Source organism: Cricetulus griseus, chromosome 2, assembly GCF_003668045.3.
Source record: "Cricetulus griseus strain 17A/GY chromosome 2, alternate assembly CriGri-PICRH-1.0, whole genome shotgun sequence".
Lineage (NCBI taxonomy): Eukaryota > Metazoa > Chordata > Mammalia > Rodentia > Cricetidae > Cricetulus > Cricetulus griseus.
The window spans coordinates 41,178,253-41,192,030 of record NC_048595.1 but is presented as its reverse complement, the minus strand read 5'-3'; the positions used below and the strand labels follow the sequence as shown (position 1 = coordinate 41,192,030).

The 13,778-nt window shown below is 43.4% G+C and overlaps 1 protein-coding gene across 1 annotated transcript in view; it reads right to left on the bottom strand.

Moving 5' to 3' along the window:
• Positions 1 to 1,706: 1,706 nt before the first annotated feature.
• Zfyve9 (zinc finger FYVE-type containing 9) overlaps positions 1,707 to 13,778 on the bottom strand; it is a 171,782-nt gene continuing 159,710 nt past the window's right edge. Inside the window, exons 16-18 of the mRNA XM_027402426.2 lie at positions 8,545 to 8,650; positions 4,428 to 4,604; positions 1,707 to 2,305 (exon numbers count right to left, since the gene is read on the bottom strand). Coding sequence (XP_027258227.1) covers positions 2,144 to 2,305; positions 4,428 to 4,604; positions 8,545 to 8,650 — 445 coding nt within the window. The 3' untranslated portion in view covers positions 1,707 to 2,143. The remainder of the gene's footprint in view (positions 2,306 to 4,427; positions 4,605 to 8,544; positions 8,651 to 13,778) is intronic.

Below are 13,778 nucleotides of genomic sequence, written 5' to 3'. Positions count from 1 at the left end.
CTAGGCCAGGCCTTTGGGCCTTTAGAAAACAGCTACTAACGGGCCAGGTTCAGCCCTAACCACAGAAGGGGGTGGCAGCAGCCTCCCACTGTCCCAGAGGCCTGCATTTGAGTACACTGCTTTTGCTATAGAGGAACTAGATCCTGTGTGGCCTGGGCTTCGGAAGATGCCATGGATACTAGAATCAGTTGCCCTAGAGCAGTATATTTCAAACTAAGAGAAATGCATTTGGCTTGTGATCAAAATAAATTTAACAGGAGCTAGAGGGATGGCGCAGAGGTTAAGAGCAGTGGCTGTTCTTCCAGAGGTCCTAAGTTCAATTCCCAGCAACTACATGGTGGCTTACAACCATCTGTAATGAGATCTGGTGCCCTCTTCTGGTGTGCAGGCAAACATACAGGCAGGATACTATACATAATAAATAAATTAATTTAAAAAATAAATTTAACAAAGATAAAGTCAAAGTGTGTCTGTCTTGAGTGAACCAATCCTTGGTTTCCTGTACTATTCTAGTTAAAGGGCTGCTTAGAGATAAACTGATTCCAAGCCTGACAGGTAAGTGCAAGATTAGTCTAGAGCATCCTGTTAGAGAAATAAATGTGTTGTGAAAGGGTGCAGGTGCCAGCCTGAAGAAGCTCAACTTACCCAAAGATGAGCTCACCTGAGTACCAAACTAGGAAGGTAGAACTCCACAAGACCAGCCTGAAAACTAAATGAATAACGGGGATGAAGGTAGAGCTTATTTGTTCATAGATTAAGTCCAGCTGGTAAAGAAAGGACATGCTGAAATTAGAAAATCATTTGGCAGCTGTCATAGTAAAAGATCAGTGCAGGCTAGAAACATCCATGGTACTAATTCTAAGGGAAATTCTGGGGAGCAAGACATTTGCATAGTCTGAAAAGTGCCTCTGCATATATTGGTTACTACTTTACAAGGGGACAGTAGACATGTTGAGCAGATACTGGTGAAATCTGCCACCGTCTCTGAGAAGCAGGAGGACATCAAGTGACTCTGGCTGAGAATGCAGTCAACTGTCATTGTCAGACAACAAACTCAAATGACACATTTTCTGCGAAAGCAAAACAAAACACTCAAAAAATACCCATGCCACAAAGAAAGCCAGCCCAAGAGCTCTGTGTTGTGCTTGACTCTAGGCTGGAGGGTTCACTGTTGAGGAAAGATTGCCAGGATATCACTGGGCAGGTATGAGGCTAAAGCCATCTGTCACAGTGCCAAGTTCTACTTGGGCAAGGGATAAACAGTTACTGTAAAGGGGTAAGGGACTCTGTTGTATGCACCTTAACCTGAAATACTTCAGTTTTACAGAGGAGGGAAAAAGGGAAAGCACTGACAAATCAATGGGCAAATGTTAGTGAGGCTGTGTAAGAGAGGACAGTTCTTTTCCTTTTTATATTTACAACTTTCCTGGAAGTTTAAGCAATTTCCTAGTAAAAGGTTTCTTAAAAATATTTCTAGTGTATAGTAAATAAAAACGTCTTGGGTGTTCTTTGCCAACGGTCACAAAAGGCTCATCTTACCACCTGCCATTCACTTAGGCATACAAACAGCCTGGTTTATACTGAGTTACCCTTCTGTGGCTATCAGAGAAACCCCTTTGGTTTGAGTCAGTCAGTAGTCTGAACAAATAAACACAAATCTAAATGTGACTTCTCCTTAGCAAGCAGCTGGGGTGTAACCAGGATGGTAAATGGAGCAGTGGAGTATTTTTTTTTATGTCAATTCTGTACAGGAAATGGAAAAGTGATGCTTCATTGTTTATTTCCTTTCTGCCCCCCCACCCTGACCTTGGAGATGGTTGTACCCATAGGAGCATTTCTGAGCACATGACCATAAGAGAGGAGCAGAATTCTTGTCTAGACAGTAACAGAAGAGGTTAGCTGCAAAGATAGCGTAACTGTTGTGCAGTAAGAAGCTGCCCGGTCTTGGAGAATGCATAGAAGACTTAAAATCATGGAACATCTGTCCCCCAACCACCCTCCCCACCCTTTTCCCCCACTCCCACCCGTACCCTCCCTACCAATAGTGTTAACAAAAGCTTAATCTTCCAGTTTTAAAGTGCAAATGATTTGGATATGACTGCTGTTGCAACAGGTCTGAACAGAAAAAAAACGAAGTCCTCATCTATGCGATGTTTTCCAGAATATAAAAGATGAGTTCCATGACGACAGGGCCCTCACTGAGTTGGCAGGCTCCTCCATGGATGACAGGCACCAAGGCACTGTCCAGATCGTTCATGTACTGAGACGGAAGGGGCTGGCCATTGCTCCCTGCTTGATAGCCAACCTATCAGAGAGAAGGGGTGACAGGTTACTGAACAGGAAAGATCTCTCCTTTGCCATGAGCTAGACACATGACAGTGCATACAAATTCTTCCTCTTTTTAACTGTGGTTCATCATTCTGACTTCTACTTATCCACCTTGGCCATTGACAGCTATGAGACCTTGGGCTAGTCCCTTTAATCTGGTGATGTCTATTTCCTGGGAAGAAAAAAAGATGAGTGAGATAATACTTCAGTCTCTGGTTGTAAAAACTCAAGTAGAGGAATATAACATAGCATTTATTCTTCAGCCCATGCAGTCATCAACACGCTACATTTTTAGCAACCGAAAACAGAAATTTAAAATTGGGAGAAAAATACTTGCTATCCATTTGTTCCACATAAGGGAGCCTCTATCTAGGTTGGTTATCAGTACGATGTGAGATGGAAGCATACTTCACTAATATACAGGAATTTTTTTCTAAACTGCATTTACTACTATGTGTATGGGTATGTGCATGCACCATGGTGCAGGCGCCATGACATGCATGCGGAGACCAGAGAACTTAGGAGTCCCATCTCTCCTACACTGAGGGCATGGGTTATAGGGATTGAACTCAGGTTGTCAAGCTTGGCAGCTGGATACCTTTTCCCACTGAGCTTGCGTTTTGTTGTTTTGAGATGGGTTTTTATATAACTCAGACTGGTCGTGAACTTGCTATGTAGCCAAGAATGATCTTAAGGTTCTGATCCTCCAGTCTTCACCTCTGGGATGCTAAGATACAAGTGTGCATCACTATGCTCAGCTTTGGTGCTGAGGACCAATTCCAGGGCTTTATGCAAGCCCCAGATATGCTTTCTTTCAACATAGGACAGAACCTTAAGTGAAAATAAACACTGGCTGATGATGAGTTAATGAAGTCAAACGCAGAACTTTTCACTCTGCCCTGATAATCTATTTGATTAAATACTGCACTGAAAGGCCAGATTTTTCTCCATGTAAGCACCCAGAGAGAATCAGCCTTGGAGCAGAATTAACTACTGGCTCAGAAGGAATTTCAACCTCTCACCTACACTCACGTTTTCTTTAAAAATAAACCTATATTTTTTTTAATATGTGTGACTGTTTTGTCTGTGTGTATGCATGTGCAGCATATGTGTGCTGGTGGCCAAAGAGTCAGAAAAGGTCGAGTCAGCTGGGCAGTGGTGGTGCACACCTTTAGTCCCAGCACTCAGGAGGCAGAGGCAGGCGGATCTCTGTGAGTTTGAGACCAGCCTGGTCCTACAGAGCTAGTTCCAGGACAGCCTCCAAAGCCACTGAGAAATCCTGGCTCAAACCACCCCAACCCCTCCCCCCCCAAAAAAAAAGAAAGAAAAGGTCCAGTCAGATCGCCTAGAACTGGAGTTAAGGGCACACCATGTGTGTGATGGGAACTGAACCATGGTCCTCTGCAAGAGCAACAAGTACTCCTAATCCATGAGCCACCCATCTCTCCAGCCTCCACTCCACTCACTTCTAATAACACTAAGGATTGAGGGTGAAATGGTAGCTGGCAAATTATAGGCATCCAATGCAGAACCAGTGGGACTTTCTGTAGAGGCGTGGAGGCTTGGTCAAAACATCAAGCAAACTTGAATCTAAGCATTCAGGAAGCAGATAGATCAATCTCTGTGAGTTCAAGGCCAGCCAGGGCAACACAGTGAGGATCTGTCTCAAAAAACAAAAAGCAAAAAACTAAGTCCCAATGACAGAATTGTTGGGGAAAGCGTGTAAACCTAGCAACTACATGAAAATATTGGTAGCAAGAAAAACCTTAGGCAGTGACAACTGCAGACCACAGTCAGCAGGAGCTTGGTCCAGCTGAATAAGAATGGCAAGATTAGGGACACCTGGAACCTGCCCTTAATGGGCTGCAGAGCAGTAGTACCTCAAGGGTGGGAATGGGGAATTTCCAAGGGTAACACATGCTCATTACAGATGGCAGGCAGGTCCTTACTGTTTCTTCCATACCCTATTGTATGGAAGATGCACAAAAGGTTCTGACCAGGAAGCATACCTGTGTGTGTTGTGGGATGACTCAGGAAAACAAGAACAAAGCAGACACTTCTCCAGACCAGTTCCGAAAGCTTCCCAAGATGCTTCTTACCTGATCTGAGTCAAGTGTCACACGCAGTCCCAGTTTTGTCATTCCATCCTCCTTTAGAAGCTTCAGGTGGGGGCAGAGGGCTAGGCAGAATGCCTTGGCGACATGCTCGGTCAATCTGCTGTGATCTGCAGGGTCACTCAGGCAGTTATGCTGGTCATCATTTTCTAGGAAAAACACCTATCCCCAAACAAAAGAGACTTTTCACCATGTGCCTAGGATGTGGAATAAGTAGATTAACCCACTATATTTGAGCATCCAATTCCCTAACATGTACAAGGTGACTTGATGGAAAGAGCATACAATAGAGTCCTTGGGGCCAGAAAAAGTACTATACCAGCTCAGGAGGGATGGCTTAGCCAGTAAAGGCACAAGCTGTATATGCTTGAGTTTAACCCCCAGAAAGAACTTACTTTATAAAGTTGTCATCTGACTTTCATATATGTGTTATGGCAGATGTGCTTGCCACATTATGCACACACAGACACAATAAAATCTTTAAAAAGAAAAGTGCAGCACCCAAGACGATCCCTGTTTGCCAGTCTTTGCATCCACACACTGGCAGCAGCCTGCCTGCTCTCTACAAACATGCCATGGTCTAATAGAACTTTCTACATAGACTCAAAAAGGCTCCTATTTTGCACTGTACATTTTTTTTTTGAGACAGGGCTTCATGTAGTCCAGGCTGGCCTCCAACTTATCGTGTAGTCGAGAAGACTAACCCCAAGCTCCTGATCTTCCCACCATGCACCACCATGTGCAAATGAACTGTGTATGCTTTTGTTTATTTATTTTAAAACAGGGTGTCTCTGTGTAGCCCTGGCTGTCCTGGAACTCATTCTGTAGAACAGGCCAGCCTTGAACTCACAGAGCTCTGCTTGCCTCTGCCTCCAGAGTGCTGGGATTAAAGGCATACTCCACATCCTCCCCGCCCCCCCCCCCCCCCCCCCGTGAACTATGTATTCTAAAAGGCAATAAAACATGGACAATTTTCTTAGGAAGTGATGTGAGAATCTAAAAGAACAGTCATTGTAGATTGGGGGATCCAGCTCTTCACAGATTATTCCAAGTGTGTAAACAGAGTTGTAATGGCACATGCCTTTAATCAGCACTAGAGAAGTCTCAGGGAGGAGAGCTTTCTGAGTTTCAGGACAGCCATTCTGGTCTTAACAGTGAGTTCTAGGACAGATAGAGCTATGTATAGAGACCCCCATCTCAACAACACCCACCCTCCCCGCCCAAAAAAAAAAAAAAAAAAAAAAAAGACAATGATGATGACAGAGGTCAAGATCCAAGTCTTCTGGAGACCAGAGCTGCTGCGCTATCATGTTCACACAAGTCACACATTTTGTTGTAGACAGGCCAAAGCAGAGAAAAGATGGAATTTGGGACCCAAGACCTAGTCACACAGGAGGGTCAGAGCAAGCCAAAGGAATAATGGATTCCACAGGACCTCCTTCTCATCCCAACATTTGACAAAGGCTCTTACTGTGGTGACCAAGCTAATTTCTTTTTTTCTTTTTCTTTCTTTCTCTTTCTTTCTTCCTCCTCCTTTTTTTCTTTATAAAGATTTTAAAATTTATTATGTACACAACATTCTGCTTCCATGTATATCTGCACACCAGAAGTGGGCACCAGATCTCATAACTGATGGTTGTGAGCCACCATGTGGTAGCTGGGAATTGAACTCAGGACCTCTGGAAAAGCAGTCAGTGCTCTTAACCTCTGAGCCATCTCTCAGCCCCCTTCCCCCCCCACCCCCCCTCCCCCTCCTCCTCCTTCTTAATAGGTTTTTTGAATCAGGGTTTCTATGTGTAACAGCTCTTGCTGTCCTGGAACTCACTCTGTATATCAGGCTGGCCTCGAATTCAGAGATCTGCCTGCCTCTACTTCTGCCTCTGCCTCCCAAGTGCTGGGATTCAAAGTGTGTACCACCATTGCCCGGTTACCAGGCTAATTTCTTATTAACTCAAGATAGCCTCCTGGCTGAGTTTCCAAGTCATTGTGACTACAGGGGTCATACTGCCGTGCCAGTTTTCACGGAACTTAAAGCTTTCTGGGTTTGGGATCTAGCTCAGTTGGTGAAGTTCTTGCCTCATACGATGATGAACTGAGCTTGACTCCCCCAGAACCCATATAAAAATGCTGGTGTGGTGGTGTGCTCCCAAAATCCCAGTACTCGGGAGGGGGAGACAGGAGGATACCTGGGGCTCACTGTCCAACCTAATTGGTGACCTCTAGGCCAACAAAAGACTCTTTCAAAGGAGAGAGATGATGTTCCTGATGGTGACACCGAGGTTGTACATACATGTACAGGTACACGTGACATGGTATGTCTGTGTAGGTCAGAGGACAACTTTGTGGAGTCAGTTCTCTCCTTTATCTTTTTTTTTTTAAAAAAAGATTTATGTATTTATTATGTACAGTTTTCTGTCTGCATGTATGCCTGCAGGCCAGAAGATGGCACCATTACAGATGGTTGTGAGCCACCATGTGGTTCCTGGGAATTGAACTCAGGACCTCTGGAAGAACAGCCAGGGCTCTTAACCTCTGCGCCAACTCTCCAGCCCTCCTTCCATCTTTTCATGCATTTTGGAAATCAAACTCAGGATTGTCAGGCTCTATGACAAGGGCTTTCAACCACGGAGCCATCTCACAGCTCACAGCTCACAGATTGAGTTCTGCTTTTCAAAGGACCTACTTTCCTTCCCTCCTCTCTCTCCATCCTTTCCTGTCTGTGTAGTCCTGGCTGGCCTGGAACACACTGGGGAGAGGTTAGGCTGGCCTTGGACTGGCAGCAATCCTCATGTTCATCCTGAGTACTGGGATTGCAAGCATTCACCACTACACCTGGCTTTCAACAGATTCCATAATGGCTACTTGGCCTCTCCCTCACTCAGCAGCCATTAACTGCCTATAGCCCTTCATCTAGAGTGGAGCCTTGTGACACTCCCCAGTCCACTTTGTCATGTCAACTCCTGTTGTCATCACGAGGGTCTTGCTTAGGCGACCATATTGTTGAGCTTCCCATCACACAGAGATGGCACTACCTCACAGCAGATGTGCTGGTCCCCTGACTCTGACCATCTTTTTGCCACTCTCATGAGGTTACTCCAAGCCTATGGATAGGGGTTGTGTAGGACTTTTAAAAAAATTAATTGATGTAGGATGTTGGTAGCCCAGGCTGGCCTTAAATTTGTGATCTCCCTGCCTCAGCCTCCCAAGTACTGGGATTGCAAGTGTGTGGCCACACCTGGCTAGCTGCTTAAGAGCTGGCTAGATCTGGCTTTCAACCAGGAACTTACCATTACTTGTTTCTTTTGTAATTTTTTTTAATTTACTTATTTTTATTGCATATACAGTGTTCTGTCTGCATATTTGCCTACACACCAGAAGAGGGCACCAGATCTTATGATAGATGGTTGTGAGCCACCATGTGGTTGCTGGGAATTGAACTCGGGATCTCTGGAAGAGCAGCCAGTGCTCTTAACCTCTGAGCCATCTCTCCAGCCCTCCTTTGTAATTTTGACAAATCTTACTGGGAATTGTTTTTTTTTTTTTTCAAATATTTATTTATTATTATAGTGTTCTGTCTGTATGTATCCCCGTGGATCAGAAGAGGGCACCAGATCTCATTACAGCTGGCTGTGAGCCATTATGTGATTGCTGGGTATTGAACTCAGGACCTCTGGAAGGCCAGCTAGTGTTCTTAATCACTGGGACATCTCCAGCCCAACTGTTGGTCTTTTAAAGACCATGTTATTCAGTGGTCTTTGAGGGCAGTATGACATACTCAGCTTTCTGAAGGATACAGCCCAGAAGGTGACCACCAGAGACAGCCTTCTTGCCTTCCAAAGCAGAAGACACATCAGAGTGTAGCAGGCTGTACTTTTGGACTTTCTTTCCCAGTGAACTAAGATAGATTCAAGGGAATTAAATATAGTAGATAAATGAAAAGGTATTTTTTCCTCAGAGAAGCTTTTTTCTTAGAAAAAGTTTACTTTTTTTTTTTTTTTAATATGTATTAGTCACACAAGTACCATGCAGAGTGTGAGGAAGTCAGAGGTCAATATGGGAGCCGATTGAAAGCAGGGCAAGTGCACCAATATTCACTTCTTACCTCTGTCCATCTGATGACTTTTCCATTTGCTTTATACTCAGATCCGTGGAATATCTTCACATTTGTTATAGATTCCATGGACTTGCCATCTATAGGACTCACCACACTACAACAGAGGACAGGGAAGGAGGTATCTTGTCACATTTTACTACCAAATACCAAACACGCCTTGCTGAAGACATCTGCAGCATACATATCATGTCAAGATGCAGACTGCTCATGGGAAGGGGTATGCACTGAAACAATTCAAGCACAAACCAAAATGTAGACACTTTGCAAGGAGCCAGTTTTCAGAGTTTACTGTAGTATAAACAGGCTCTTGACTCATCCTGCTCTTTCCCTAGCATTTCTTTACCAAATAAATGGCTACTCACCCAACCCGGTTCACACTCTACTCCTGACTCCTAACATTCACCATGCTCCTCTTTGCTCATCTGCTTGAGAAAGGCAGTTCTGAAGGGGAAGGGCCTGACATGATATCCCTGGATGCTGTAGTTCAGGTACCAACCACTGCTTGGAATTTAGAGAGTTTAATGAAGTTTTTAAAAACTGGGGATTTGGCTCAGTGATAAGAGAGCTTGCTCGCTTTGATTCCATTGATCCACATGTCTGTTTTTATGCCAATACCAAGCTGGTTTTATTGCTGTAGCTCTACAGTAGAGCTTGATGTCACGGATGGTGATTCCTCCAGAAATTCCCTTATTGTACAGGGTTGTTTTGGCTATCCTGGGATTTTTTGTTTTTCCATATGAAGTTGAGAATTGTTCTTTCCAGGTCTATGAAGAATTGTGTTGGGGTTTTGATGGGGATTGCATTGAATCTGTAGATTGCTTTTGGCAAGATTGCCACTTTTACTATGTTGATCCTACCTATCCAAGAGCATGGGAGATCTTTCCATTTTGCTCAACTATATTCATAGCAGTATTATTTGTAATAACCAGAACCTGGAAACAACCTAGAAGTCCATCAACCGAAGAATGGATAAAGAAAATGTGGTATATTTACACAATGGAGTATTACTCATCGTTAAAAAACAGTGACATCTTGAAATTTGAAGGCAAATGGATGGAACTAGAAAAAACCATCCTGAGTGAGGTAACCAGACCCAGAAAGACAAACATGGTATGTACTCACGCATAAGTGGATTTAAGATGTAAAGCAAAGGATAACCAGGCTACAATTCACAACCCCAGAGAAGCTAGGTAAAAAAAGGACCCTAAGAGGGACACACATGGAAAGTCCCAGGAAGAGAAAATAGTTAACATCTGCTGGGTAAACTGGGGGAGGGGAAGCGTAGAAGGGAGGCAGTGGGGGATGAGAAGATGAGGGATCAAAAAGACTGAGTTGGGGGAGGGAACGGGGGGGGAGAGCAATGAAAGAGATATCTTGATAGGGGGAGCTGTTATGGGGTTAGGAAGAAACCTAGTGCTAGAGAAATTCTCAGGAATCTACAAGCTTGACCCCAGCTAAAACTCCTAGCAATAGTGGAGAGGGTGTCTGAATGGGCCTTCCCCTTTAATAAAATTAGTGACTGCCCTAATTGTCATAGAACCTACATCCAGTAACTGATGGGAGCAGTTACCCACAGCCATGTACTGAGCTGAGCTCCTGGACTTCAGCTGAAGAGAGGGAGGAGGGATCATATGGGGGGTCAAGACCACAATGGGGAAAACCACAGAGACAGGTGACCCAAGCTAATGGGAGTTCACAGACCATGGACTGTCAGTTGGGGAACCTGCATGGGACTGAACTAGATAGACCCTCTGGATGTGGGTGAGTTATGTGACTTGATCTGTTGGGGGGGGGGGCTGGCAGTGGCACCAGGGCCTACTTCAGGGGCATGAACTGGCTTTTTGGAATCCATTCCCTATAGTGGGATACCTTGTTCAGCCTTGATACAGGGGGAGGGGCTTGGTCTTGCCTCAACACGGTATGCCAGACTTTGTTGACTCCTCAAGGAAGGCCTTACCCTCTGCGAGGAGTAGATGGGGAGTGGAAAGGGGGTAGGGGAGATGAGAGAAGGGGAGAGAGAGGGAACTGGGTTGGTATGTAAAATGAAAAATAAATTTTTTAAATTAAAGAAAAAAAGAGAGCGCTTGCTCACAAGGCAGAAGACCCTGACTGAGTTCATTCTCCACTAATAACATAATAAACAGATAGCTCCAGTGCTGGTTAGAAGCGATAGACCAGTATCTATCATTACAAATTCTCTTCAGTGCTGTTATCAGTCTTAGATTCCTAAACAGAAGTTACTTTTGAGAGTTATTTCTCCCTTAAAATATAGTAAGTAAATTAAATATATGGAGATACACATTTACTCTGAAAAGAACATACAACGATTGACACAAAGATTCTAGACTTCTTTTTTTCTTTCTTTTCTTTTCTTTCTTTCTTTTTTGGTTTTTTGAGACAGGGTTTCTCTATGTAGCTTTGGAGGCTGTCCTGTAACTTGATCTGTAGAACAGGAAGGCCTCGAACTCACAGAGATCCACCTGTCTCTACCTCCCAAGTGCTGGGATTAATGGCATTGCCACCACTTCCTGGCTAGACTCTTTAATAATTCTTAAACCTGTTTATGTTCTTAGGTCTTTGTAGTTTGTTCAAGACAGGGTCTCACTATGTAGTCAGGCTGGCCCGGAACTCACAGATCCACCTGCCTCTGCCTCCCGAGTGCTGGAGTTAAAGGTGTGCTCCACCATGCCTGCCCTGTCCTTAGTTCTTTATACATCAAAAATTAAATAAATTAGGGGCTAGCAAGATGGCTCAGCAGGGAAAGGTCTGGCCACTTAGAGTTTGAACCTCAGAGCTTATAACACATAAAGGTGAAGGAAAGAAGCAACTGGACCAAGTTGTCCTATACAGGTGTGCCATGGCAAGTCCCATCCCTGAAATAAATAAATGGAGTAAAACTTTAAAGAAGAAATCAAAGTTGCAGAATGGGGAATACTGGAAGCTTCGCTGTATATGAAAAGAGCAATGTACAGCAGGGTTAGAACATAGACAGTGGCCAGAGAAGACCCGATGGAGACAGTGGCATTGGGAACCATGTGAGGAGGGGATGGAGCAGCTCACGGGGCATCATGAGGAAGAGGGCAGGTTAAGAGCAGCACTGGCAAAGGTCTGGGGCAGATGCACAGCTGTGCTCAAGTAAGAAGGCCAACATCTCTGATGGCCAAGGATTTTGAGCACTTTCTTAAGTGTCTTTCAGCCATTTCAGATTCCTCTGTTGAGAATTCTCTATTTAGTTCTGCACCCCACTTTTTAATTTCATTGTTTGTTGTTTTGGTGGCTAGCTTCTTGAGGTCATTGTATATTTTGGAAATCAACCCTCTGTCAGATGTGGGGTCGGTGAAGATCTTTTTCCATTCTCTGGGCTGTCGTTTTGTCTTACTGACTGTGTTCTTTGCCTTAAAGAAGCTTCTCAGTTTCAGGAGGTTCCATTTATTAATTGCAGACCTCAATGTCTGTGCTACTGGCATAATGTTCAGGAAGCGGTCTCCCGTGCCAATTTGTTCAAGGGTATCTCCCACTTTCTCTTCTAGAAGATTCACTGTGGCTGGATTTATGTTGAGATCTTTGATCCATTTGCACTTAAGTTTTGTGCATGGTGACAGATACGGATCTATCTGCAATCTTCTGCATGTCCAAATCCAGTTGTGCCAGCACCATTTGTTGAGGATGCTATCTTTTTTCCACTGTATAGATTTAGCATCTTTGTCAAAAATAAGGTGTTCGTAGGTGTGCAGGTTAATATCAGGGTTTTCAATTTAATTCCATTCGTCTGTCTATTTTTGTGCCAATACCAAGCTGTTTTCAGAACTATGGCTCTAAAATAGAGCTTGAAGTCAGGGATGGTGATGCCTCCAGAAGATCTTTTATTGTACAGAGTTGTTTTGGCTATCCTGGGTTTTTTATTTTTTCCATATAAAGTTGAGTATTGTTCTTTCAAGGTCTGTGAAGAACTGTGTTGGGATTTTGATGGGGATTGCATTGAATCTGTAGATTGCTTTTGGCAAGATTGCCATTTTTACTATGTTGATTCTACCTATCCAAGAGCATGGGAGATCTTTCCATTTTCTGGTATCTTCTTTAATTTCTTTCTTTAAAGACTTAAAGTTCTTACTGTACAGGTCTTTCACTTTTTTGGTTAGTGTTAGCCCAAGATATTTTATGTTGCTTGTGGATATTGCGAAGGGTGATGTTTCTCTGATTTCTTTCTCATTGCATTTATCATCTGTATTTGGTAGGGCTACTGATTTTTTTTTGAGTTAATTTTGTATCCTGCTACTTTGCTGAAGATGGTTATCAGCTGTAGGAGTTCCCTGGTAGTTTTTCGGGTCACTTATGTAGACGATCATATCATCTGCTATTAGTGAAAGTTTGACTTCTTCCTTTCCAATTTGTATCCCTTTGATCTCCTTTTCTTGTCTTATTGCTCTAGCTAGAACTTCAAGTACAATATTGAAGAGATATGGAGAGAGTGGACAGCCTTGCCTTGTTCCTGATTTTAGAGGAATCGCTTTGAGTTTCTCTCCATTTAGTTTGAAGCTGGCTGTTGGTTTGGTGTATATTGCTTTTATCACGTTTATATATGTTCCTGTTATTCCTGTTCTCTCCAAGATCTTTATCATGGAGGGCTGTTGGATTTTGTCAAAGGCTTTTTCAGCATCTAGTGAGATGATCATGTGGTTTTTCTTTTTCAGTTTGTTTATATGGTGGATTACATTGATGGATTTTTTGTATGTTGAACCGTCCTTGCATCCCTGGGGTGAAGCCTACTTGATCATAGTGGATGATTTTTCTGACGTGTTCTTGGATTGGATTCTCCAATATTTTGTTGAATATTTTTGCATCGATGTTCATGAGGGATATTGGTCTGTAGTTCTCTTTTTTAGTTGTGTCTTTGTGTGGCTTGGGTATCAAAGTGATTGTAGCCTCGTAAAAAGAGTTTGGCAATGTCCCTTCTGCTTCTATTGTGTGGAACAATTTGAGGAGTACTGGTATTAGCTCTTGTTTGAATTTCTGGTAGAATTCAGCAGCGAAGCCATCTGGCCCTGGGCTTTTTTTGGTTGGGAGGCTTTTGATGACTGCTTCTATTTCATTAGGGGTTATAGGTCGATTTAAACTGCTTATCTGTTCTTGGTTTAATTTTGGTAAGTGATATCTATCCAGAAATTGTCCATTTCCTTTAGATTTTCGAATTTTGTGGAGTACAGGTTTTCAAAGTATGACCT